The following is a 27,433-nucleotide window of genomic DNA, read 5'->3' on the forward strand; positions in this document are numbered from 1 at the left end:
CCCTTTTACCGCGCCATTCTAGGGCCAGTTTGTGGCCTTCTTGGCTTTCCATACCGCCTGGCCTGGGTTTCCTCAGCACCTCTACCCCTCAGTCCGTCTGCTGGGGGGACTAAGGGCTATTCTCCAGCTTGGTTCGGCTTCATTTGGTTTAGTTATTTTAGTTTAGACTAGGTTAGTTTGGTGTAGTTTGGTTTGGTTTAGTTTGGTATAGGTTAGTCTGGTGTGGTTTCACTTAGTTTGGGTTAGGCAGTTTGGAGGGATTTGTTTTGGTTTGGTTTAGTATATTTTAGTTTTGGTTAGTTTGGTGTGGATTGGTTTAAGTTAGTTGGGGTTAGGTGAGTTGAGGTTAGGTTAGTTTAGTCTGGTGTGGGTCGGTTTGGTTTAGTTTAGTAGTCTAACCGAAGATTCAGTTCAGTCTAGCTAAGTCTAGTATAGTTGAGCCTAGTTAACCCTTAAGTTTAATTTAAAGTCTAGGTCAGTCCAGTCTTGGTTATTTTACTGTTTGTTTTTAGTGATGACAAAGACGTGTCTTTATTTGGTGTGATGTCAAACTCAGATTATTGACGACCAATCCCTGTTCCTAAAATAACCTTTTAAACTCCACCAGAGTGCGTTGGCTCTCTGTATAGCTTGGGAGGTCAAAGGTCACTCGTTAATTGATTCAATGGGACTCATTTGAGTGAGGCAGTTTCCCCTGGTATCAGGCCAGGCCTTGAAACAATAATTACCTGTGTAATTATTGTGTGTGTGTGTGTGTGTGTGTGTGTGTGTGTGTGTGTGTGTGTGTGTGTGTGTGTGTGTGTGTGTGTGTGTGTGTGTGTGTGTGTGTGTGTGTGTGTGTGTGTGTGTGTGTGTGTTTACAGCATGGGTGGTCCCTGGGAAGCCGTGGACGAGGGGTGCCATGGGGGAAGGGGGTACGGGGTACTTCAGTGTCCCTGGTGTAAAGCACAACAACGGACCCTAACATGAACCCCAGCACCCCATCTCCAGCTGTGTTCTGGAAGCCTCTAGAACCACCAAGCAGCTCTTACCCCAAGGGGCCTTTCTGATTGGACGGTGTGCCGATTGGACCCCGACAATCTGCAGACAGTGTGAAAGGAAGTTCAAACGGGTCAAATAAGATAAGTTATGGGGGCAATAAAACTTACTCTACAAAAAAAAAAAAAAAAAAAAACCTGAAAATATAATAATAACTGATAAGTTACCTTATCGCGGAGGGGGGAATTCAGGTGTGACTGCATTGAAAGCACTATATAAGTATTGAGTACTGGGGTGAATAGAAAAACAGAAACAGATGAACGATAGAGGTGTAGACAGAACTCAGTCGATGGCGGGCTCAGCCACTAGATGAGTGATAAATAAGCAATAGATTTGAATGATCATTTGATGGCTTCCCTCTTTAGGGCTCAATGACTTATATTTAAAGATGTTATCTTAGTGGTTAAAGATGACATCAGTATGAACACAGCGCCAGTTGAGGGCTGTGTGATTAGCACATCATGAAGAAACAACGGGCTTGAATACTTTGTGTTTCTTAGGCCTCCGGCCTGGCCTGGCAGGACATACGTTGGACGTGTAGACACACTGGACTTACTTTACATACTAACAGCTAAGTGTTTGTGTAATGTGGACATATACCTTTACGATTTGTTTAATTGGGCCATTGTTGACTTATATTTACATGATTGCGCCAGTATATCTGCAGGGCATGCGCTTCACCCTCGGTCAACACATGCACGTGCTGGCCGTTCCATTAAGACGTTGGAACTTTGGTAACGTGGGTGGATGTGAGCATTATTCAAGCATTCATTTTCTTCTTGCATTTATGAATACGTCATTTGTAATGTATTCTAGTTTAGCATAAGTATGTGATGTACGTGGAAGTCTATTTATTTATTTATTTCCCTTTTCCGTGAAAGAGATCACAAAAAGTTCAGACCACTGGTCCAGGATCCAATCCGAGTTAGAGAAATGGCCCAACTTTAATTGTTTCTTCTGTGGAAACAGACCAGTAATTCTTACATTCTAACAGCACACATATAAAGCTTGACTCTTATATGACACATTGTAAGAGATTATAATATAAATAAATTAGTGCTGTCAGTTAAACGCGTTATTAACGGCGTTAACGCAAACCGATTTTAACGGCGTCAATTATTATTTATTTTTTTCTCTTTTTTTTTTTCTCTTTTTTTTTTCTTTGGCTCAAAACAAAGAAGCAGTAGCCTGACTGGTATGTTCAAGGCAGTATGTTTGTATGTTCATCGTTTAATTGCACTATAGGCTTTTTTTTGTATCGTCCTGTATTGCTCAGTATATGCCAATGTTGTTATCATAAAAAAACATTTACACAAGGCAAGCCGATGCACTTCTCCATGTTGATAAGAGCATTAAAATGAGAAGAATCAATGGGACAAAGAAATCAAGGGATATTTAGCATAGAAAAAACATTTGCGATTAATCGCGATTGCTCGCGATTAATCGTGAGTTAACTATGACATTAATGCGATTAATCGCGATTAAATATTTTAATCGCTTGACAGCACTAAAATAAATACATGATATAAGAGAGAGGGACCCCCTTTAAGTGGTATGGCGGAGCCGTACCAGATGTGGGAGACGTGGAGGAGACGAATGAGGTATGGAGATGTATGGAGAGTGGCTCCAAGACGGACTAATCCGAGGCTAATGCTTATGAGCCAAGCGTGATCAGTGCAGCACACGACCCCTGACCTGGGCAAAGCAGAACTCCGTGCTGGGGAGACGGGGAGACGATGAGACACACTTGTCTGCTCTTCCCATGATCGATGAGGAGGCTTGATACCGAGCTGTCTCTGTAATGTCATAGTCTCTCTCGCACGCTCTCCCTCTCTCACTCTCTCACTCTCAAGATTAAAATGGCCTTATTTGCCAGGAAAACAGACATTTGCATTACCAAAGGAAGAACAACTTCAATAAGATGCCACATAAGATGCTTATTAATAATAGGATGAAATAAAAAAATGCAGTGGCCTGAATTGCCATACAATGAACATTGACATGTGTATGTTCAGGAAAAAAGTATGGCTTTTATATTAGTTGTGTGTAAATGGTCAGGTTTGTGGTGAGTTAATAAACTCTCTCTCTCTCTCTCTCTCTCTCTCTCTCTCTCTCTCTCTCTCTCTCTCTCTCTCTCTCTCTCTCTCTCTCTCTCTCTCCATGTTGGTTATTTCGGTGTCGTTTTATTTAATCTTCCATGTTCCCCAAAACAACCAGATCTACACATGAATGGATGGATTCACCTCTGCTCACCTTGTTGGCTGAAGACATTGATGCCATGCGTCATGCTTGCAATGTCTTATTTGGGATGGTTTACATGAACACATGCAGGTCTTAGTAGAAAACATGCATGAACACATTGAAGACCATTCTACAACACACACAAATACACACACACACACACACACACACACACACACACACACACACACACACACACACACAGTGTTGTGATTACCGGATGCTGTTTGGTAATGACTGCCGCGAGGGCATTCTAATTATAGGGACATCCTCACTCACAACCACACACATACATACAAACACACAAACACATCCTCACATGCACAGAAACACACACACCCTCATGCACAACAGACACACAGACAAACAAACACACACACACACATCCTCACTCACAAACACACACACACACACACACACACACACATCCTCTCTCTCACACACACACACACACACACACACACACACACACACACACACACACACACACACACATCCTCACAAACACAGAAACACACACATGTACACACACCCTCATGCACAACAGACACATACACAGACAAACAAAAACACACATACACACACACACACACACACACACTGGCAGATACAAAGCTAACCACCCAAAACAACCACATAATGCCCCTCATCCTGCACGCCTTGTGCCCCATCATGCTCAGCTCTGGGGGTCATTACCCAGAATGCTCCTGGGTGTCCTTCCTTCCCTTCCCTGTGTTTACCACATTCCACCCATTCCTCGCCCCCTGCACATGGGAACTACCACAACGCTGCTGGTGTGTGTGTGTGTGTGTGTGTGGATGTGTGTGTGTGCGTGTGCGTGTGTGTGTGTGTGTGTGTGTGCGTCAAGCAAAACAGCTGTTTGGTAGCAGCCAGGAACGGGGTGTGTGTGGGTTGTTCAGACTCTGAACATGTCTGAACATGTGAGTTCATTTCCTGCTGTGTGTTATTGGTCGGGGGTCGGGGGTTGGGGGGGGGGGGGGGGGGGATGCTGATCTTATTTGGGATAGTTTAATTTCCCCGTTTAGATTGTGAAACACAACTACAGCTACAAACCGCCCACGGGCCGTCCCCGAAGCGTTGTGCCGGGGTCCGGCGGAGGGGCGGCTCCCCATGGTCGCCGTGGTTACCCAGACAGAGCTGTTTACAACAACACAAAGCAGTTGACATGTTGATAAAACGCACAATAAGTATATCCACGTTAATAATGATGATGATGATGTATTATATATAGCACACGTGCAACACGCAATACTTTAAGCACCGGTGTTGTTTTATATGTAGCAGCTACAAATGTATCCTAAAGTAACGGTGCAACAGTGTAATAATTGCAAATGATAAATTGTGATTCATTTCACAAACAAGTGAAATAACAGATGTTGTGAAATATTAGTCAGTTAAACTCCTGTACGTTTTGTTTCTCAATCTCAGCCTCCTTTTCCTGTTTTTCTTTTCCTCTCTCTCCGTCTCCTTCCTGTTTTTATCTTATTCGTCCCCATAAAGTATTTTATTTTCTCATCCTCTCTCTCTCTCTCTCTCTCTCTCTCTCTCTCTCTCTCTCTCTCTCTCTCTCTCTCTCTCTCTCTCTCTCTCTCTCTCTCTCTCTCTCCCCCTGGTCTCTGCTTCCTGTTTGCTCTCTTGCTGTTCTTAGAGGGCTCCGACGGGGCCTTTTTGTTAACAGTCGTGTGCTGAGGGGACTTCTTCTCCCCGTCACACCTTCCGTTGGTTCCTAACTCTCAGAGGAGCGTTCAGGCTGCAACACAACGCTGAGTTCCACCACAACAGAGTGTGTGTGTGTGTATGTATTTTTGTGTGTGCGTGTGTGCATGTGTGCGGCGGACCACAGCAGTGCTCTGAAATGGGTCATGTTTAAAGTCAGGTCATTCATGGAGGTAAAGGTTCACTGCACAAACGCACAAACAAACGCCCATTAGCACACGCGCAAGCACAGACACACACACACATACACAAGCATACTGCGTAGCATCCATTTAGCAAAACATGGAGCTTCGCACTGTTGTCGCAACACTCACATACGGGTCTTGAGACTATTTTGTTTCCCTCGGATCAAAGCTGTTGCTGACACACGGAAATTACTGTTATTTTCATATCAATAAAATAGACCAGAGACGTATACGATTGTTGACATGTACACATTACTTTCAGTGGAGGAAAAGTACATGATGTGTATCTTGAGCATTAATGAACTATGAACACCTGTCACATTCAAAACTTTCCAAACGTTCCGTATATTGGTGTAAATGTCCAAAGGCTTAGGGGAACACAAACACACACAAACCCGTGCCAACGTGCACACACACACACACACACACACACACACACACACACACACACACACACACACACACACACACACACACACACACACACACACACACACACACACACACAGAGCATCTTGCTTTGACCGGGAAAGGAAATGGCCTCCGATGGACAGGAAGTCCAACTGACACAAAATCTGATGCCCTGAAACTGTCCCTTCTTCCCACCCGTTCACATCTGTGTGTAGATTAATGTTATCAGTTTGACTCACTCTTCCCTCACTCAGCCTATCAACCACTTCTCAAACACAGACACTCTCTCTCACACACAAACACACACACACACACACACACACACTCTCTCTCTCTCTCTCTCTCTCTCTCTCTCTCTCTCTCTCTCTCTCTCTCTCTCTCTCTCTCTCTCTCTCTCTCTCTCTCTCTCTTTAAACACACAAAACACACACAAAAACAGAGGCCACTTTCAATGAGATAGGGAAATGTATACACACCAATACAGACACACACACACGCACACAAACGCACACAGGCAGGATAAGTGAGAGGCGACACTGAGCTCAGAGACAGAGCGATGGGGCCTGTTGATAAGACTGGAGCCGCCATTGTCTTCAACGTAGCTCTGAGCAGGAGCCGTGTGTGTGTGTGTGTGCGTGTGTGTGTCTGTGTGTGTGTTTGTTTCAGGGTGGTGAAAAGGGCAATGGGGAACACCGCCCTACAGCCATAGAAACCAGTGGGCCTGTGTGTGTGTTTGCGTGTGTGCATGTGCCCACATGTGTGTGTGATCTTTCGTCTGGGTGTGTGCGTGTGCCCGAATGTGTGTCTGTGTGAGCCCCCATGTGTGTGTGTTTGTGTCTTTGTAAGGAAGGCTGTGTGCGTGTGTCGGTGTCAGCCTGCGCGTGTGTGTGTTTTTGCGTGTGTCGTGTCAGCCTGCATTTGTGCACGTGTGTGTGTGTGTGTGTGTGCGCGTGTGTGTGTGTGTGTGTGTGTGTGTGCACGTGTGCATGTGTGTGTGTGTGTGTGTGTGTGCGTGCGTGTGTGTGTGTGTGTGCGTGCGTGTGTGTGCGTGTGTGTGTGTGTGTGCGTGCGTGTGTGTGTGTGTGTAGACGTCGGCCCCCCGGTGGCGGCCCTGTTTCACCCAGCAGATCTGTTGTGGAGGGCCGTCCCCCATCTCCATGACAATAGAGGCTGAAGGGGCAGGAGACAGCCCCTGTCACTCAAGGTTTCCCATCCAAGACCCGCCCCCCCCCCTTCTCCCCCCATTGACATGCATGGTTGGTCGGCCCCCAAACTCCCCCCCCCCCCCCCCCCCACACACACACACACACACACACACACACACACACACATGTAGACCCACCCCCTGGCAGTGTGGTAGACACGTGTGAAGGTCATTACATTACATTAGGTTACATTTTGTCACTTAGCGGAAGCCCTTTGTCCCGGGCCACTCTCGGTGAGCACATTCGTAATTAGTCATTAGTAGTTGTTAAGGGTGGAGCCGTCGGGTCCAGGCTACTCTGCTTACCACCGGACGGACGTACTCGCAGACGGCCAAAGAGGTCTCGCGGATCATGTCTGGTCATGTGCAGTGTGTACGTGTCTGTGTGTGTATGTGTGTGTGTGTGTGTGTGTGTGTGTGTGTGTGTGTGTGTGTGTGTGTGTGTGTGTGTGTGTGTGTGTGTGTGTGCGTGTGTGTCGTCAGTCCATGTCGCTAGTCCATGAACAATGTCATGCTAGGTTAATTATTATGACTGTTTCATACGATTGCTTTCAGCTTTCAAGCCATTGTTTAATTCGTAACTAATGCAGTGTTTTGGCAGGGGTTCAGTTCCATAGCTCCCAGAAACCACTAAACAATGACTGAACACATAGCAAGCTTTTGATTAACACAGGTACTGAAACAGGTACTTTTTCCTAAGCCTCATACAGGCTTTTTCCTCTTCAACTTATAGCTTACTAAATTATTGGGATAACAGACTCAAACTAGACACATTGGGTCCCTTATGAAGTGAACTCTACTATGTTTTTAATGGGAAAAACAAAAATAAAGGAGACTGAAAATGAAACTCTACCCTACTAAATAGAAGCAAATTATTCTTGCCATTATTGCCTGACATAATTCGTAATTCATTTTTTTGCACGCAAAGCAAATGCATGGATCTTTCTGCCTACTCTTGTGCAGGCCTGTTTGTCTGAGCAGGTGTGTGTGTCTGTACGTGTGTGTGTGTATGTGTGTGTGTGAGTGTGTGTGTGTGTGTGTGGGTGGTTGATTGCGTGCCTGTGTGTATGTACAGATGCTATCTTCTCCGTGATAAGCGGAGGAGGGAAGCGGTCGACGCTTATCTATCAGTAAGCAGGAACTCCCCATCTACTCGGTGTTGTGTCTCCACTGAGCCGTTGCTGCCTGTACGTCCCTCGACGGAGCCCCCCTGGAAACCCCTACTTCCTGTATGGCCGCCGTTCGCAGACACCGCCCGGCACCAGAAGAAGCGTTTGCTTCCGCACCGTCCTGTTACCCGAGCTCTGGTGGCCGGACCCCGAACGCCCGGAGGTCACTTCAGGCCAGAAGCACCACTCTGGGTCTGCAAGTGGCCACGTGCGTACTTGCTTTGTGCAGAGCTCTCTGGCGAGCATGTGATCGCACGGAAGGGTCTGCCAACAGGCTGCCAACACCGGGCGCTAATGAGGTCACTCACTCACATGTGCTTCGTTCAAAAAAGTTATTGTGACCTCCCTGTTCTCCTGTCCACATTGTGTTTGGGAGACGAGTGTGTGCGTGATCGCAGGAGCAGCCAGTTCTTACGGCCATTTGTCGTGTGTTGCTCACCTCTCAAATGCAAGGCCTCTGCATTTGAGAGGTGACTCTGCAAGCAAAGTGCCCCTCAATTCTGCTGCAAGGCTCGGGAATACTTCTGTCTTCGGACCGGCAGCCGATTAAGACACAGTGCAATATTGTCCTCATGACGTGTGGACTGTTGGTTCAATTGCATGTGCTGCGGGGAGAAGAGAAGCAGTCATTCACCCGGTACTGCTGATCAATCACAGACAGTGAGGTGTCACAAGGTGTTTGGGAAAGGTGTGACTAGTTCTGCTGAGTACCAAGCAGCACTCTACCACTTTTATCAAAAGTGACTTATAGCAAGTACATTTGTCAGAAGAAGGAGAAACCTCAATATATCGCTGTCAGTACGTAAGGAGGAACATAGAAACAAGTGCAAAGCACAAACAACCGTTTGGTTAACCCGTCCCCCGTATACAACAAAGATAAGTAGGATAAGATGCTACACAATGCTAAGTACTATTTTTAAGTGCCAGGACGTACAACATACCATAGGTGTGTTTTAGATGCATCAGACCCTTCACAGTCGGTCACACTGATGGTGGATCTTCAAGTCCATCTCCAAACTGCTTGTGAAACTCTGTTTTGAGTTGTGTGGTTTTCACCGGATGGCCTTCCTCCCTCCTGCTATCAGTGTGTGCGTGACTCCGGGGACCACACAGAGATATGGAGCGTGCTTGTTTGGGCGATTTCAGAGATATCGCTCTTCTGCTAGCTACAATTACCCAATAACATCACGAACGCGCACAAACGCGCACACACAAACCCCATCCGTCTCTTCCGCTCGCTCTATCTTCATCTTGCTTTTCGTAAATATAGGTTCAGATTGACACAGACACACTCCACATAGACACACATTACGGAACACTTATGCATGCAATCTTTGCAATCATTCCTCAGTCTCTATTTCATACAGACACGCACGCACTCACTCAAACACACACATACACACACACACACACGCACACACACACACACACACGACTTGGGAGCTGACTCCTGCATGTGGTGAACTCTTTGTTTTGGGGACAAAGGCTCTGCCTCATCCAGACATGCAGACGACTCAGGAACAAGGAGATTACCAGCCCAGGACGTGTATGCGTGCAAGTGTGTGTATGGGTCTGTGTGTGTGTGTGTGTGTGTGTGTGTGTGTGTGAGTGTGTGTGTGTGTGTGTGTGTGTGTGTGTGTGTGTGTGTGTGTGTGTGTGTGTGTGTGTGTGTGTGTGTGTGTGTGTGTGTGTGTGTGTGTGTGTGTGTGTGTGGTGTGTGAGGAGAGGGGGAAAGTACAACAGATTGTTGTTGTATTGCATTGTTGATAGTTGGATTTGAAAATTGGGTTTCATTTTGACATGCTTGGTGAATGTAACTATGCCTTTCCGAGCGAATAGAGAATGCAATTAAACTGAACGAGAGAGAGAGAGAGAGAGAGAGAGAGAGAGAGAGAGAGAGAGAGAGAGAGAGAGAGAGAGAGAGAGAGAGAGAGAGAGAGAGAGAGAGAGAGAGAGAGAGGGAGAGGGAGAGAGAATGAGATAGAGGAGGAGGTGTCTCAAGAAGAGGCAGAGAGAGACAGAGAGACAGTAGGAGGAGATGCTAACGACAGAGAGAAAGAAGCAGAGAACAGGTTGAGGATCGGTCTGGTGAAGGGAGAGAGGGAGGAGATCAATACAAATGCATAAGAGGCAATGGGAGGTGGTGGGGATGAGGGGGGGGGGGGGGGGGGGCAAGAGTGGAGGGGAAGGAGAATTGGCGGGGAGAAAGGGGAAGACAAAGCAAAGGGGGTGTGGAGGGAGGTGGGTGCAATTGGGGCCAAGCGCATTAAGGTGAATAGGAACGGCATGTCTCTAGTCTGGGAGGGGTGGATAGGGGGGATGGGGGGGGGGGGGGGCAAGGGGTCACTGTTAGCTCTGGAGCCACCAAACATTCCATATGCTAACTGGGCAGCCACACAGGCACTCTGCGCCCTGCAGAACACGCCCCAAACACACGGGCTGCTTTACATGAGGGACAGGGCCGCCATGGGGCCGCACACACACACAAACACACACACACACACACACACACACGTGTAGGATCCCACAGACACAATCACACATACACCACACACACACACACACACACACACACACACACACACACACACACACACACACACACACTGACACGTGTAGGATCCCACAGACACAATCACACATACACCACACACACACACACACACACACACACACACACACACACACACACACACACTGACACGTGTAGGATCCCACTGACACAATCACACATACACCACATACACACACACACACAAACACACACACACACACACACACACACACACACACACACACACACACACACACACACACACACACACACACACACACACACACACACACACACACACACACACACACTGACACGTGTAGGATCCCACAGACAGAACCACACACGCAGACACACACACGCAGGCTCAGACAGACACACAAACGCACACACACACTCACACATGCAGGCTCAGACAGAAACAATCACACACAAACACACACACATACACACACGCAGACACACACACAAACACACACACACAGACACACACACCTACATTGTGGAGAAGAAAATAGTGTAGCGTACTTCCGGATATAACAAAATTTTAGACGAACTTGTATGCAATCAAATCATTAATCGTGCAATATAAGATCTCTTGAGTGTCTTATACTGACTTTGTAATAACGACACGGATATCAACGAGCATGTAAACGACGTGTGAGACCAGAGAGAGTCGCGAGTGGCTGTTAAAGGTCTGTTCCGCTCTCACACCAGCAGCACTGAAACATAATCGTCTTGTACTTGTGTTGATATGCAGCTGCTATCCGAGATGTGAGGTTGATGAAACTCAAGGCTGATAAGAGTCGCTCGAAACCGCGGGAGTATTTAGCCGCTATAGATATCTTGTTGACTTGCAAGCAAACCGGTAGTTTTTTATAGCAGCAAAAAAAAAAAATGCGATCTATTGCAACATTATAGGACGCGTCTTTTTCAGTCTACTCCCCGTTTACCGGGCGGGCGTGTTTCCCCGTCTAGATATTTTACTGCAATATCGCCTTAGATATTGGACAAAATAACTATATTCTGCCGTTTTTACCTACATATGATGATATTCTTCTGTTTTCGCCCAGATCATGAAACGATACATCAATATAGGGCTGCCTACCACATTTGATTCTTCGTATGTTTCTGTGCGAGACTGCAAGGTGCGAGCTGTCATCGCAGTCTGAATCTAATAACAATTATGTGACCTAAGTGAATCAAACAGTTTAAGGCCATCATCATCATCATCATCATCATCTCATCATCCCCGTTAACGCCCCCGGAGGTTATTTATCAGCGCTGCTCTGATGACACACCTTTTGCTTTAGCGCTGAAAAGATTCTCACATAAGTGTTAATGTCGAGAATCCGGGCTGATTGTAATGGAATTAACACTTAACACCACCCCCCCCCCCCCTCGCCTTCAAATAAACACACACACACGCACGCACGCACGCACACACACACACACACACACACACACACACACACACACACACACACACACACACCACACACGCACACCACACGTAGGCCTACGCACACGATGGGATCTTTGTGTGTGTTTGTGTTTGTTTGTGTGTGTCCTTGTGTTGCCTACATCTTATCTCCCATTTTACGTATAGGCCTATGTTGTCAGAAACGTAAATGTCAGGTTCCCATCATGCCGTTAAATCCGTTTGAATATATGGAAGAGAGTCAGCGAGAGAGAGTATTTTGGTTCACAATAATTAAACGATTGAACATATCCTCTAACAATGCATATAAAAGTCTATAGCCTACTTTAACTGTTTATTGGAGTTATTTTATACTTGACTTTTATAATTTTTTGGGATTCCATATTGCACTTTTATGTATTTAGTATTTAATATATTTTTAATATTAACTGAATTAATATTTCATTTTGGCCCATTTTTCTTACCTGTTTTGACAATGTAAACGTTTCTTTCACATGCCAAATAAAGCTTTTTGAGTTTGAATGCAATGCCCTTGAACCCAGGGAAGGCTCCACGGAGACAGAAATAGCGCCAGTACTGCGACACACACATGCGCACGCGCGCACACGCACAAACACACACACGTGCACACACTCCGTTCATTTATCCATTCATCATTTATTTCTCGTTGCAAAGGACACATGCCCCCAATTATATAGTCCAAACATCTAGACAATCCAATCGTACGGAGGCAGTATATCTTCCTAATTATGTATTTTCCCTATTTTATTATTCTCAAATTAATAATTTGAGCATCCATGCAATGCGTTTTCTTTTCCTGATGTCTGAATTTGTGACTGGCAGGTAAAACTTTGTGCTCAGAACAGCCCGCCGTGGTTCCGCTGCCTCACATGCGCACTAACGAAGCCGCGCCATTAAGAAATCTGAGCGCAAAGGTTTCCCTTCTCCCTCCGTCTCTCTCTCTCTCCTCTGCGAGTCTGAAGCAACGCTCCTCGACTTCCTTCCCCCCGTAGCTCACTTCTGTTCGTTGGCACTCACTTGATCCGGAGCGGAAATTCCTTGGCGTTTTTTTTTTTTTTGTGAATGACAAACTTATTAACAATTCATCAACACAGGCCAATCCATCCGGCCCCGTTTCCAAGGTGACGAGCACCCAGGCCTCCTCTGATTGGCTGGCGGGACATCATGTATCCATTGAAACGCCTCCCGTCTCCAGCCATTCACTAGAGTGGCGCCGCAGCGATCGCATCAGCCAGTCTGACTCCTGTTCTCACGGCGAGGAGGAATCAAACCCTGCAGTCTCCAGAACAACCAAAAGGATATATACTCCCGATCCTCCGGTGTTTAGCTCAAGACGACCGCTAACCAAATCTCCTTTTTGGGAATTTTTGTAACAGGAAGAGCATTGCGTGTTTTTGTTTTCAACTCCTGATCTGCTGTGAGTTATATAACACGGAGCTGAACGCCGCTGTGAGTCATTGATAAATACGCGGACATTCTTTGCGCAGCTGCATGAATGAGCGCCAGTTTATCGGTCGCCACAAGAAATCGCCAACGGATCGCGTTTTCTCGGAAGATCTGAAGATCCTGTAGGCGACTGACAACACAGCACACAAGAAAAACCTCCGTGCGTCTCGTCCTACAACTGAACCCACAACATTGATGTTGTTCTTGCATGCAAACAGCGCTGCTGCTGCTGCTGCTGCTGCAATCGGCGTCTAGCGTCGTCTCTCTCTCGGACCCGCACCGCGGCGCGACGCGTCTTCTGCAGCACCCTGCTCACCCCTGTTTTTTTTACATAAATGCTCGACAAGCTCAAGCCCGTGCAGATCGAGACGGTGATGGCCGTCAGCAAGACCGTGGGCTGGCTCCGCGAGCAGCTCGAGGCCCGCCGCGACTGCCTGCTGGTCATGGACTGCCGCGCGCAGGAGCTGTTCGAGTCGTCGCACGTCGAGGCGGCGATCAACGTGTCCATCCCCAGCCTCATGCTGCGGAGGCTGAAGAAGGGCAACCTGCCCATGAAGTCGCTGCTGTCCAACGGCGAGGACCGCGAGAGGTTCGCGCGGAGGTGCAAGACGGACACCATCGTGCTGTACGACGAGTACAGCCGCGACTGGAACGAGAACGTGGACGGCGGGTCCGTTCTGGGCTTGCTGCTGAGGAGGATGAAGGACGAGGGGTACAAGGCTTATTACCTCGAGGGTGAGTCGTGAATTACATTCTTATTTACACCAATCTGCTCGTTCATGTGTCTTTGGAACGCCACCGGGGTATCACCATTATATAACTTGTTGTGGTGATACTGGGGCGGCCTCGGCCTACATTTGCACGTCTCAAAACAAAGCATGTGTTTGATTCATTTTTTTTCCCCCTTCCTTCTCCAGGGGGCTTCAGTAAATTCCAGGCGGAATTCCCCTCCATGTGCGAGACCAATCTGGACGGGTCGTCCATCGGCGGCTCCCCCCCGGCCCACGTCCTGGGCCTCGGCGGGCTGCGCATCAGCTCCGACTCGTCAGACATCGAGTCCGACCTCGACCCGAGCAGCGCCACCGACTCGGACGGTAGCCCGCTCTCCAACCCGCAGCCGTCGTTCCCCGTGGAGATCCTGCCCCACCTCTACCTGGGCTGCGCTAAGGACTCGACCAACCTGGACATCCTGGAGCAGTACGGCATCAAGTACATCCTGAACGTGACGCCCAACCTGCCCAACCTCTTCGAGAACGCCGGGGAGTTTAAGTACAAGCAGATCCCCATCTCGGACCACTGGAGCCAGAACCTGTCGCAGTTCTTCCCCGAGGCCATCAGCTTCATCGGTGAGAACTGCTTTCATCCTCATTTAAACAACCCAAAAACAGTACTATATTTTTTTGTCCATTTGCATTGTTTAGCCAAACTCTGGTTTGTCACCTGGTTATGATATGGCTGCATTGTCACTGTATTTTAATAAAACAACATTGATTAATTTATACATAAGATATAAACAAGAGTTTGAATGACACCCCAATCTTCTCAAAGAACAAACTAACGCTCAGCAGGGCTCTCACAATGTGATAGGGCTTATCTCCGCCAGGAAGTTCCTGTTGGCAACTTCAGATTAGCGCGCTCCCCCGCCCCCCCCCCCCTCCCCCCCCCAACAACGCTGCGGTTGTTGCTGTTTTATTTATTTATTTATCACCAGCCAATCACGCGGGCCTGATGAACAGACACACTACATCGCAGATTAAGGGCATTGGTTGTTTAAAAAGCGTAGGAATACAACTCTCTGCCCTTGCTGCCATAGAGCGCGCGCGTGTGTGTGTGTGTCTCTGTGTGTGTGGGTCTGTCTGTGTGTGTGTGTGTGTGTGTGTGTGTGTGTGTGTGTGTGTGTGTGTGTGTGTGTGTGTGTGTGCCTGCCAAGTACAAATGATTGGACTTCAATGGGAGGCAGACCCCCTCGGATGTCCCGGGGCCTGTGTAATTGCAGCACAAAGGGGCCACTCTGAAACATGAGAAGGCCGGCCATGGGGCTGCTGGCAGTGCTGCTGGGGGAGGGGGGGGAGGAGGAGGGGGGGAGGAGGGGGGGAGGGTTCGCGGGGGTGGATGGTAATTCGAGAGCTACAGGAAGGAAGTGGCATTGAAAGTAATCTAGGACATAGCCGGGGCCTCGCCACCCCCCCCCCCCCCCCCACACCCCTCCCCAGTACAAAGGGGAACATTTACTGGGGCCTTGTTGACATCCTGTTTGCCCTGACTCCTGCATTTACACGCCCAAATGGCACCATTGTGGGAGTTGCCCTCTCTCACCCCCCCAGCGGACGGAAGGATCCCTTAATAGAGCGTATTAGTCCATTTCCCCAGTGGGCTTCTCTCGGCCCGGCCAGGGCAACAAGAACAGAGTGGGCGGGGGGGAGAGAGAGGGAGAGAGAGGGGTGGGGAGGGAGGGAGGAAAAGAATGCAGCCTCTGTCTCAGGGTCTGTCGGGACGACATGCATGGGGGGAAATATTATTTCTCAAGGGGTCCACAGCGAGATAGACAGGAGCACCCTCACACCCCGACCCCAACACACGGCGGGGGTCTTCGCTTAAGAAGGCCAGGAGGTCGTATCCACAGCAACAAGCGACCGGAGCCTCCTTGACGCTCCCACTTGTTCTGACCCCATCGGCTCTGTTCGTAAAAGAGAAGGGTCTCTCTAACCACCCCCCCCCCTCTTCTCTTCTCTCCACGCAGACGAGGCACGGGGCCAGAAGTGCGGCGTCCTGGTCCACTGCCTGGCGGGCATCAGCCGCTCGGTGACCGTGACGGTGGCCTACCTCATGCAGAAGCTGGCGCTGTCCATGAACGACGCGTACGACATCGTCAAGATGAAGAAGTCCAACATCTCGCCCAACTTCAACTTCATGGGCCAGCTGCTGGACTTTGAGCGCACGCTGGGCCTCAAGGGCCCCTGCGACAACCGCGTGGCCCCCGCTCCTCACCCGGCCCCGCTGTACTTCACCACGCCCACCAACCACAACGTCTTCCAGCTGGACCCCCTGCAGTCCACGTGAGGGGGGGGGGGGGGTGGTGGCCACCAACCAACCCTGATCCCTTTTCTCTCCACCCCCCCCTCACCCTTGGTTACCTTACTGAGCTTTGACCCCTCAGAGCTCCTCGTCGAGTCGTAGGAGGAGGCGTCCTACCTGCGGGCGAGGACTGTTTTGAAGCCCCGCCCTCGACGGCGAGGGTGCGGAGCTCGGCTCCCGGTGTGGTTGTCGTCGCGGCAGCCCCCCCCCCTAACCCCCCCCCCCACGGGGGGGCGGGACTCGGCTGGTTAACTTAAAGACCTCCGCAGGGTTTGTGGGCCTGCGGAGAGAGGGAGACGGGCGCGGCTGCTGAGGCAGTCAGGCTGGCCTGGAGAGACGGAGAACCACAGAACACAAAGTGACCCTTTGGGTGTGGAAGAGGAGGACAGAGACTTTTCTTGCAATGCGCAATCAACCGCCGACTGGCTGTTTTTATGGTTATTTAAAATACGAATAACAAAAATTGCTTTTGTGGCAAAAGAGAACACGGAACAATTTGACGGCCGTTAGTCAGTGAAACTTTACAGTTGCCGGACTGGCATGCCAAAGAGACGTGATTGTTCAAACTTATAAATAAGCGTCGTTTTTTTTCATTGTTGAGTTATTTTTTTTGGAGGTGGGCAATCTTCTTTTTACTTTCTGGGTTAAGCACTCTTTCATCTCTGGACTCTTTTCTGTTTTCTCTTTGCTCCTGTCTTCTGTGAAGACTTTTTCTGTGTGGGGTGACTGCATCCCGGATATAGTTGGCACAAGCGTACTGGACTCTCGTTTTACACTTGCGTGGTCTTTTATACATTATATACATTATCTATATATCTATACTATATACCAATTATACATGCCCTTTGCAAAAAACTGGGTACTGGACAATCTTTGTTTCCTTTTTCTATCCTTATGTAAAGAGAAGAGATCCGTGCGTTTCAAGTTAATTATGCCAAAAACACGAAGAAATCAAGTCAGGCTCTCCAAGGATTGCGCAGAAGAGTATATAATATGTGTAATATATTTGATCATAGCTTTGTGTGTGATTTATGCCACTGGGCCTTGTTTTGTTTTTTTGCATCCTTCCACACAATTCAACGCCACGGTGGTCGTACGCCTTACTTTTGTTCACAGAAAGGTGCGAGCGTGGCACTGCGACGTCCATGTACCCCTGCCTGCGTCCAGTCTTGTGACCCTTGCCTGGTCTGAAGAATGCGGAGGGGGGGGGGGGGGGGGTTTCACCTTTCTTTGGCCAATGGTTTGAGGAGATGTTGATTTTTAAAAAGGTTGGAGGTCTTGTGGTGGCCTCACCTCTTCAGGGAAATTAATGAAAGGTGGTTGTTTATTTTTGTTTTGTTTTCTTCTTCTGTGGATTGAGACAAAAAGACGTGGAGGACTTTGTTTCTGCTCTCCTTCGGCATGGGGTGAATGTGTTTGAGACAAAAAAGGAAGCCAATACGCTGACCTCAATCCCCTCTCTGATGAATGTAAAGAAAGATAAGTTATTAATAAATTGCTATTTTGTCTACATACTCTGTTCGCCTTGCTTCACTTCTTTCTTGGCTACGCTACGGGAGGGTGTACATGTGAATCTCTCCCACTAGTTCTGGGTCTGTAGGACTACAGTCGTACGTGTGAATCTCTCCCACTAGTTCTGGGTCTGTCGGACTCTAGTTGTACGTGTGAATCTCTCCCACTAGTTCTGGGTCTGTAGGACTCTGGTTGTACGTGTGAATCTCTCCCACTAGTTCTGGGTCTGTAGGACTCTGGTTGTACGTGTGAATCTCTCCCACTAGTTCTGGGTCTGTAGCACTCTAGTTGTACGTGTGAATCTCTCCCACTAGTTCTGGGTGTACACGTCTTTACATAAGCATCTCTTGCGAGGCTGCAGTCACGACTCCACTAGAGTCATAATCATCGTCCGGGTGTAAATTATGCCCTCAGCGTTCCCACCACAAACACAACACCAGACAGCCCCTCTCCCGCCTGCCGTTGTTCCTGCGCCCGGGCAGAAGCGGCGAGTTGCACAGTGGTTGTGTAACACAAGTTTCCCCCGTGTACACCGTGTTCGTTTCCCCCGCACAGGCCGAGCACACTGACTCAAACCAGAGTGAAATGTAGCCCAACAGGTGCACCTTGGACGGTCCCACATGCTGGAGAAGATTTGAGTCCGGCTTGTTTTTCCAGGTGCTGCCCTCAAGACGTTGTTATTGTGCTGGATGTCACACTACTCTCCCCGCAGGCGGGTTCAAACCCTGCGTCGTAAAAACTAAAACAACAGATCGCAATCTCTGCCCTGGAAGCTGCATCAACACCTGACACCTAGCAGGTCATGATGTGTGTGCGTGGGTGTGTGTTTATCACCTGGATGTGCTGTGAGGTGATTAGAGAGGGCGAGGCCGGAGCAATTGTGTTCTCACGCAAGACGACTCTTTGCAAATAAGAACACCATCGCTTTTATGGCTGACGTTGTCACAAAGGCATGCAAGCACACACAAATGCATGGGAACGCACACACATACACACACACACACGTACACACACAAACACATACAAGCTTGTATGCACACACATTCATGCAAAGGCCGATAAGGAAGGTGTGGTTAGGCAAGTGACGTCAAATCAGTGTCAACTCAATAGTGAACTGAGTCAATTATTTGTTACCTCTGTGCCAAAGAAAACACCTTCAGTCTGAGTGTTTCATTTAAACATACATCCTGTTCTCTAGAAAGAGTGTGATATTGAATGAAACACCGAGAAGATCCACACTAAGCTTATATTTAGCCAAAGAAACCAGCTGAATCATCGGCCACGTAACAAACGCAATAACCTGCACGCACACACACACACACACCGTTGACGCAAATGATTTAAAAGATGTGTGCGGTGCGTTTGTATCGTCGCCCTCTCCCCTCCTCTCCCCACATGAGGTGTGTTGGAAGTGCACTTCACGGGCCAAAGATCAGCATTGTGGGGACCTTTGGGATATGAAGGTGTACCAAGTATGACGATATCTACCAATATTAACGACATATTGACATTCTCATCGCAGTCATCAGTCATCGCATAATCCTCTGTTGAAAACCAATCTTCTATTGAACTAGGTGGATGTTTACAGTGATGATATTTGTTTAAAAGAAAGGGAACAAAGTGTCCTTGGTTTTAGGTCGGCGTGGACTAAGTACAGTCGTTGTACTAACATTGAATCATTATTGCATTCATTTTGGAGAAACAGGTGACTGTTTCCATCGCTCTAATTATCTAGGTGTAGTTATTCTCTCTTAAGGTCAATCTGAAGGCAGCATGCTGTAGTTAGTACACACTGTACATGTGTCTCCCTCGTTCTTGTGGGAATGGACAAGATGTACTTTGCATCTAGGTGTGCAATTTAACCCAGTCACGTTAACTGTGACGAGTCAGAAATGTCTTTAATCTGAAAATAAGCAACTGTGTTGATGGATTGATTTTTCTTACACAAGCCTGTCCATTAAAGTCTTTCTACAGCATGTGCAAAGTAGCTTCAGTGTTAACACAGTGGAAAATAAACTGGTTATTGCTACAGACTAACACTTCTCACTTCTCACACACCACACGTTGGTAGCCTAAAAACACATGCATCTTGATAGATACAAACTTTGTTTGCTACTCAGGCCCCGTTTACACGAAGGGAAAACGCAGATATTTTCACACAGTTTGGCCTCTCATTTACACGAAAACGCTGTTTTTGTCACAGAAAACGATCATTTCTAAAAACTCTGGCCAAAGTGGAGATTTCTGAAAACGCCGGTTACGTGTTGTCGTGTCAACGGGGAGAAACGGGGTTTTAGGTTCTGAAACGTCACATTATGCGCCAGGAAATGCTTAACGTCATATGAGCGCCCTAAGTTTACAGTTTGTTTGTTACAGGAAGACGCTCGTGTTATTCGTTGTTGTTGATTCTGAGGATTCTGATTGGCTTGCATGGCTTTATCCTTCTCCCTACACTGCCGCCCATAGGTTTGACATAGTTATAATGTCCCAACGGCGTATTTATCCGTTTTGATGTAAACTACAACTTTTTTGAAAACGATGTTGTGTGCACAATGTTATTTTTGAAAACGGAGGGGGGGAAATATTTGTTTCTAGAAATACCCTGCTACGTATAAACGTGGCCTCAGTCTTGAATGTATATCTTTGAGCACATTCTTGCATCCGCAGCGAGTGACCACAGGTGCATGTCGTTAAAGCGAGGGTAGGCGATTTGTATACACCATCAGAGTCATGGGCAATTAGCGCACAGGCAAAGGGCAGCCAGGTGGTCGGGTCAGAAGGAAGACAAACAGGTATCTGTGGCAGTCTCAGGTCTGTACCAAGCACATCCAATCATTTAATTAAGGCCAAATGAAGTGACTGGATGGGCTTGGTACAGGTGTGCGACCACAACAAATACCAGATTGTTTTCTTTCGTTTGATTAGAGCATTTGATTTATTAATTGCAGTAGGGACGTCAAGATAATTTCAACAAACGTGACAAATGTCATTAAAGCTAGGGAAGGCAATTTGGCTACACCATCCAGGGTCATGCACGATTTGGGCACAGGCAAATTGCGCGCAGGTAGGTAGGCAGCATTGTCAGGGCTTTTGATGAATTGATTGTTGTCGGGTTGTCTAGAGTATAGCGACAAATATGACCAAAAAAATAATCTCAAATAAAAAAGGCCTGCTCTTGTTTTAAGGACCAGGTTTAGGGATAAGGCATCTCTTAATGGATGCCGAGAAGGATGTGGATGCTGGAAATAAAAAGCCTTGTGGGTTTGTTTGATTTCAGAGCAGTCTCCCTTGTGTGTGCCTAACTGCCATGGTCTCTTATAGAGGCGACCCAGCCAACCCAATCCATCAGACCCTTGGGTTATACTTAGAACCCTGGCCCGCATGATGTCATCCACGTCAGGTGATTGACAGCTGGGATGCTGATGGCAGCGTTGGCATTTGTGTGTGTGCACACTGGTGCATTTGCGTGCATGCTCCTGATATGTATGCATATGTGTGTGTGTGTGTGTGTGTGCTTGTGTGTGTGTGTGCTTGTGTGTGTGTGTGTGTGTAATGCCTGGCATGTCTGGCAAGGCAGGGGCCCCTCTTCCTGTCTGCATCAGCTGGCGTTTCACCGGCTCAGGGGCCCGGGATTATGAAGGGACAACAGGAAGCCAGCAGGGCCGCTTTTAGACCCTCTTAGACACGTCGCTGGCGGGGGGCAGGGGGGGGGGGGGGGGGCTGTCAAATCTCTCGTCACCCAAGGGCCCCCCCTCTAATATGACCCGGGACGCCCATACATGGATCTGGCTGAGATGTGTGTGTGTGTGTGTGTGTGTGTGTGTGTGTGTGTGTGTGTGTGTGTGTGTGTGTGTGTGTGTGTGCATCTGTCTTGCAGAGAGATGTGTGTGACTTTGTGTCTTCGATGTTTGTGCCTGTGTGTGTGTTTGCTGCAGTGTGTGTCTGTGTGTGTTTCAGTGTGTGTCTGTGTGTGTATTTTGTGGCCGAGTGTGTGTCTGTGTGTGTGTTTCAGTGTGTGTGTCCTGTATGTGTGTTTGTTCCAGAGAGTGTGTGTGTGTGTGTGTTTGTGTGTGTGTGTGTGTGTGTGTGTGTGTGTGTGTGTGTGTGTGTGTGTGTGTGTGTGTGTGTGTGTGTGTGTGTGTGTGTGTGTGTGTGTGTGTGTGTGTGTGTGTGTGTGTGTGTGTGCGTGTGTGTGTGTGTGTGCGTCATGGGGAGCGAGAGGACAACTTGACTACACAGCAGAAAGTCATTTTAACTGACCCACGACATCTGTGGGTGTGTGAGAGGGCAGCCAGTGTGGTTGTGCATATGAATAATGTGTATGTGTGTGTGTCTGTGTGCGCGTGTGTGTGCGGCTGCCTGTGTGTATGTATACTCTATGTGGGCCAGAGAGAGAGCGAACAGAAACAGGCCAACAGGTTGCAGGGCTAAACTTGGCCAGCGTGCTGACCCCACGGGTTGACTGTGTGAGGACGCGCCCCTAAAGGCCCGCTACACACTCGCCCAACCGTTGGCCATCTGAGACGTTTGGGGAGACTCGGACGAGTTCCGGAGCAACTCTGTTCGGTGTGTTCAGCTGTGTTGCGGAGCTTTTGGAAAACCGTGCGGAGTCTACGAGCGTTGGTGTCTGAGGAATCAGAGGATCTGATTGGTTGTGTGCTGCTAGCTGGTTGTGTGTTGCTAGCGCACAACCAGCGAATCGGCGCGGTGTGTGGGAGGGGCGGACTAGCGCCACCCGATGTTAAGGAGACTTATTGCATCTCGTGCAAGCGCAGAACGTACACACTACTGTGCAGTGGGCAGTAGTCTTCGCGGGGTGTATCAATGCAACTTTTCTTCAGAACGGGTCAGACGAGAGGCAACGGAGTGGTCGGATTAAGGCAGACACACACACACACATACACACACGCCCGCTTCTCAATTTCTGCATCATTTTCTCTGTGTTTCTCTCCTTCTATTATCCTCTCTCTGACTCTCTCTCTCCCCTCACTGGATTATATCCCGGTCTCGGGAACATGCTGTGTCCAGTTCTCATCGGAAGTGACAGATGGATCTACAATAAGCACTTCCTGATGAAACTCGCACACACATTTACACACACACACACACAAACATGCCCACACACACACACACACACACACACACACACACACACACACACACACACACACACACACACACACACACACACACACACACACACACACACACACACAAGCAGTACATAATTCTTCTCGTGCAAATTTGCACGTAGCTAAACTTAATACATGACTCACCACTGCCTGTCAACATGTTTTGCAAGACTAGGTGGTCTTATTGTATCAAAAACGGAAAAAAACGCGTAATTCAGCTGTCTTTATGAATCACAACTACAATTCACAGTTTATACTGAATAGCAAACAAAAACACACATAAGTTACGTATTAGACATAACATTGGACTGATCTTATGGAATGTTTGTCATAATCTTTCTTTCTCTTTCCGTAGCTCAAAATCTATTTGTCGGACAAAGTCTCTCGTTGATATTGAAAAACTCAACAAATAGTCAAACATAACAAGTGAACATTAATTAACATGTGAAAATGTTCCATATGTAATTTACACGGCAACAGAGAATGGTATCCCACGCATTCATTCATTAATTCATTCATTTCATCACGGCCACAAGTAAAGACGACCACCAGCCACCCTACACCACTCACTCTGACCCCCGACCTTTGACACATGCCCCCCCTCAAGTGCATCCTAGGCCAGGGAGGGAATGTATGTGTGTATGTGTGTGTGTATGTGTGTGTGTGTGTGTGTGTGTGTGTGTGTGTGTGTGTGTGTGTGTGTGTGTGTGTGTGTGTGTGTGTGTGTGTGTGTGTGTGTCTGTGTGTGTGTGTGTGTGTGTGTGTGTGTGTGTGTGTGTGTGTGTGTGTGTGTGTGTGTCTGTGTGTGTGCCTTTTATTTAAATGTTTTTGTTTTCCCTCATTGGTAAAACCATCACTTGTGTCTTGCTGACCTCTGATATCTGACACCTACGACCTAAGGAATGCACCAAAGGAATGTGTGGAGAGGAGTGGGAAACAGAGGGAGAGAGAGAGAGAGAGAGAGAGAGAGAGAGAGAGAGAGAGAGAGAGAGAGAGAGAGAGAGAGAGAGAGAGAGGGGGGGAGGGTCCTAGAGGGAGAGGAGAGAGAGAGGGAGAGAGAGAGAGAGAGAGAGAGAGAGAGAGAGAGAGAGAGAGAGAGAGAGAGAGAGAGAGAGAGAGAGAGAGAGAGAGAGAGGGAGGGTCCTAGAGGGAGAGTAGAGAGAGAGGGAGAGAGAGAGAGAGAGAGAGAGAGAGAGAGAGAGAGAGAGAGAGAGAGAGAGAGAGGGGGTCCTAGAGAGAGAGAGAGAGAGAGAGAGAGAGAGAGAGAGAGAGAGAGAGAGAGAGACATAAAGAGAGAGGGGGGATGGTGAGGGAGACAGAAAGACTGTGTGTGTGGGTGTGCAGAAAGCCGATCTTTGTTTTGTAACTCTTTACTTTTGATTGGTGTGTGTCTGTATGTGTTACTCTTGTTTGTGTGTGTGTGTGTGTGTGTGTGTGTGTGTGTGTGTGTGTGTGTGTGTGTGTGTGTGTGTGTGTGTGTGTGTGTGTGTGTGTGTGTGTGTGTGTGTGTTGGTGTATTTCTGTGTGCAGGTTTTCCCTGTGTGTGTGTGTGTGTGTGTCTGGGGCTGTTCTTGTGATGGACAAGTGTATCTATGTGCTTGTCTCGAATATGTGAAGGTCCTGTATATATATATAATTTACAGTATATGTGTTTGTGTTGGAGGCAGAGGGTGTCCAAGAAGGTTTCGTCGTGTTTTAGTTTGTGTGTATGTGTTTGTGTTTGTGTGTGTGCGTTTGTGTGTGTGTGTGTGTGTGTGTGTGTGTGTGTGTGTGTGTGTGTGTGTGTGTGTGTGTGTGTGTGTGTGTGTGTGTGTGTGTGTGTGTGTGTATGTGTGTGTGTGTGTGTGTGTTTTTGTGTGTGTGTGTGTGTGTGTGTGTGTGTGTGTGTGTGTCTGTGTGTGAGGGTGGGGGAGGGTTGCAGGTTATCACAAGGTCCTCACTGCAGCCAATCAGCCCCCACACTTTCCACATGGAGACGGGCAGTGTGATGTCAACACAGCCCGGCCACTGACATTTTGGCAGATGTATTGTAACGGAACTACGGAAGAAATGTCAAAGTTTAGTACAAAGTGTACCAGACGAAAAATAGGATGTCTGAGAATGTTTCCACAACGGCTGGTTGTTTATGTGTCAGAAAGGTAACGTGGAAAGACCCATTGATTGTCTTTTCTGTCAATGAGTAAGCTTAGCACCAGCTAGGTAGAAGGTTAGCCTGCTTGGTATGTTTATATAGCAACATGATGGAACAACATCAACAATAACCAAGTGTTATAAACACAGAGCGACAGTCTGGTCATTGTAAATTAAGTGAGTAGTATTTAGTCACTCTTTGCCCACTATGTTCGCTCTTAACATCATCTTCTCTGTAGCTATTAGTCTAGCTTGCCTTGCTAACCCCATCACCAGTTCATCCTCTCTCTCTAATCTCGTTAAAAGTCATTTTTAACGAGAGTATGAGTGTCTTAAACTACACAATGAAATGAAATTTCACGGTATGGAATTGGAACACATTTTACCAATAGCTTACAAAGCATAACCAAGCATTTCCAAGTCAGTGGATCTCTAGAGCAAAAGGGAGACATTTGAAGACCCCTACCCATCCGGTTAATCACTGGTGATTCATGTGCTTAATGTGGTGCATTATGAGGCATTCACTGAGCCCATTCTGGATACGTGTTTAATGATTACACATAGCATAATTACATGTTCACATTCACATAGGAATATACTGCGGGCTCAGCTCTTTGATATTGGCTAGTAGGAGTATTTCTATTGGTCAATAGAATGGAATGGATGGAAATGGTATGGAATAAAATACTGAATGTTGAGTGGTATTTTGGCAGCTTCTCTGCCAACTGTAATGTAACTAAAATGTTGGTAACAGTGGTCTTTTTGCAGTTGCAAAAGTAATGTTATTTTTAATTCACTCTGACTCATCCAGAGTGCTCTGAACTCAACAAGTGGCTTTAGTGTTGATATCCTGGGGAAGATACAGAGAGAGAGAGTGTGAGATAGACAGATACAGAGAGAGAGGGTGACAGAGACAGATACAGGGAGAGTGTGAAAGAGACAGAGATGAAGCTAGCGTGGGCGGGAGCAAGAGAAAGAGGGTGATTGACCGAGTTATTTGTAGGACAAGGCTGCCACATTAAATAGACATACATGTATTGGTCTATCTTTCCATCTATCCATCTGACCATCCAGCCATCCAGCTGAAACATACCTTAACATATTGGGACATTGGTGGAGTGAAGAGCCAAACCTTGTTTGTGCATATTTGTTGTTGGTGGTGTGTGTATATATATATAAATGTGTGTGTGTTTGTGGGTGCAGGTGTGTAGGTGTGTGTACCATATGTTTGTTTCAATGTATGGGCATGTGTGCTTGTGTATGTGTGAATCTGTGTGTGTGTGTGTGTGTGTGTGTGTGTGTGTGTGTGTGTGTGTGTGTGTGTGTGTGTGTGTGTGTGTGTGTGTGTGTGTGTGTGTGTGTGTGTGTGTGTGTGTGTGTGTGAGTGTGAATCATCATCGGCTGTCTCCAGGCAGCCCACACAGCCAGCTGAAGAGGAGTATAAATAGTCATTATCATGTAAAAGCTGTAAAAAAAAAAAGAGAGAGAGGCGAGAACTGCATATTCTGACACCCAGTCCGTTTCTAGACCCAGTGTGAGTGTATTTCCATTGGTCTTTTTGGAGTTAAGTAGGTGAGTGTCAAAGTGGAGCGGTCAACAATGTGTTCCAAAAATAAAAGTCATCCAATGTCTATTGTTCCATCAAACTTTTTTCTAATACGTAAAAAATAAAAAGGTGGAAAATACTTTTGGTCATTCGCAACACTAAGACCTAAACCCCATTTCCCTGGTCTGTTTCGCAGTATAACCAGTCCTCAAACCAAATGGACCAGGGTGAAGGAAAGTTTACCAGGATAAATGTACAAGATAAACGAATCCACGAATCCATAAACGATAAATGTATCAATTGCTTTTCAGCGGATTAATAAAGTGAACACACCAATCCTCCGCTGTGGCAACCACTCATTCACCCTCGCCGGGTTAACACTCTGCTAAATGAATAAATAAATGAATAAGCAAGGAATCTGGGCTTTAGGAAGCCAATGCGAAACGTTGAACCAAATGGGAAGCATTACTAGCCTGTCTGAAGGGGCTGGCTCTCTCACAACCCACGGATCGCGATAAGAGGAAAACAGACGGTGTAGGCGTGCAACGAGGACAGTCCATTGTTACAAGCGGAGTGCACCCTGTGAGCTCC

General features: G+C 47.5%; 1 protein-coding gene across 1 annotated transcript; it reads left to right on the forward strand.

Moving 5' to 3' along the window:
* Nucleotides 1-13,188: 13,188 nt before the first annotated feature.
* On the forward strand, nucleotides 13,189-18,036 carry dusp6 (dual specificity phosphatase 6). The gene is made up of 3 exons (XM_056599221.1): nucleotides 13,189-14,182; nucleotides 14,365-14,793; nucleotides 16,188-18,036. Exons 1-3 carry the CDS (start codon nucleotides 13,783-13,785, stop codon nucleotides 16,505-16,507), a joined length of 1,149 nt encoding a protein of 382 aa, XP_056455196.1. The 5' UTR covers nucleotides 13,189-13,782; the 3' UTR covers nucleotides 16,508-18,036.
* The last annotated feature ends 9,397 nt before the right edge of the window (nucleotides 18,037-27,433 follow it).

The sequence above is a fragment of the Gadus chalcogrammus genome, chromosome 9, assembly GCF_026213295.1.
Source record: "Gadus chalcogrammus isolate NIFS_2021 chromosome 9, NIFS_Gcha_1.0, whole genome shotgun sequence".
NCBI classification, from domain to species: Eukaryota; Metazoa; Chordata; class Actinopteri; order Gadiformes; family Gadidae; genus Gadus; species Gadus chalcogrammus.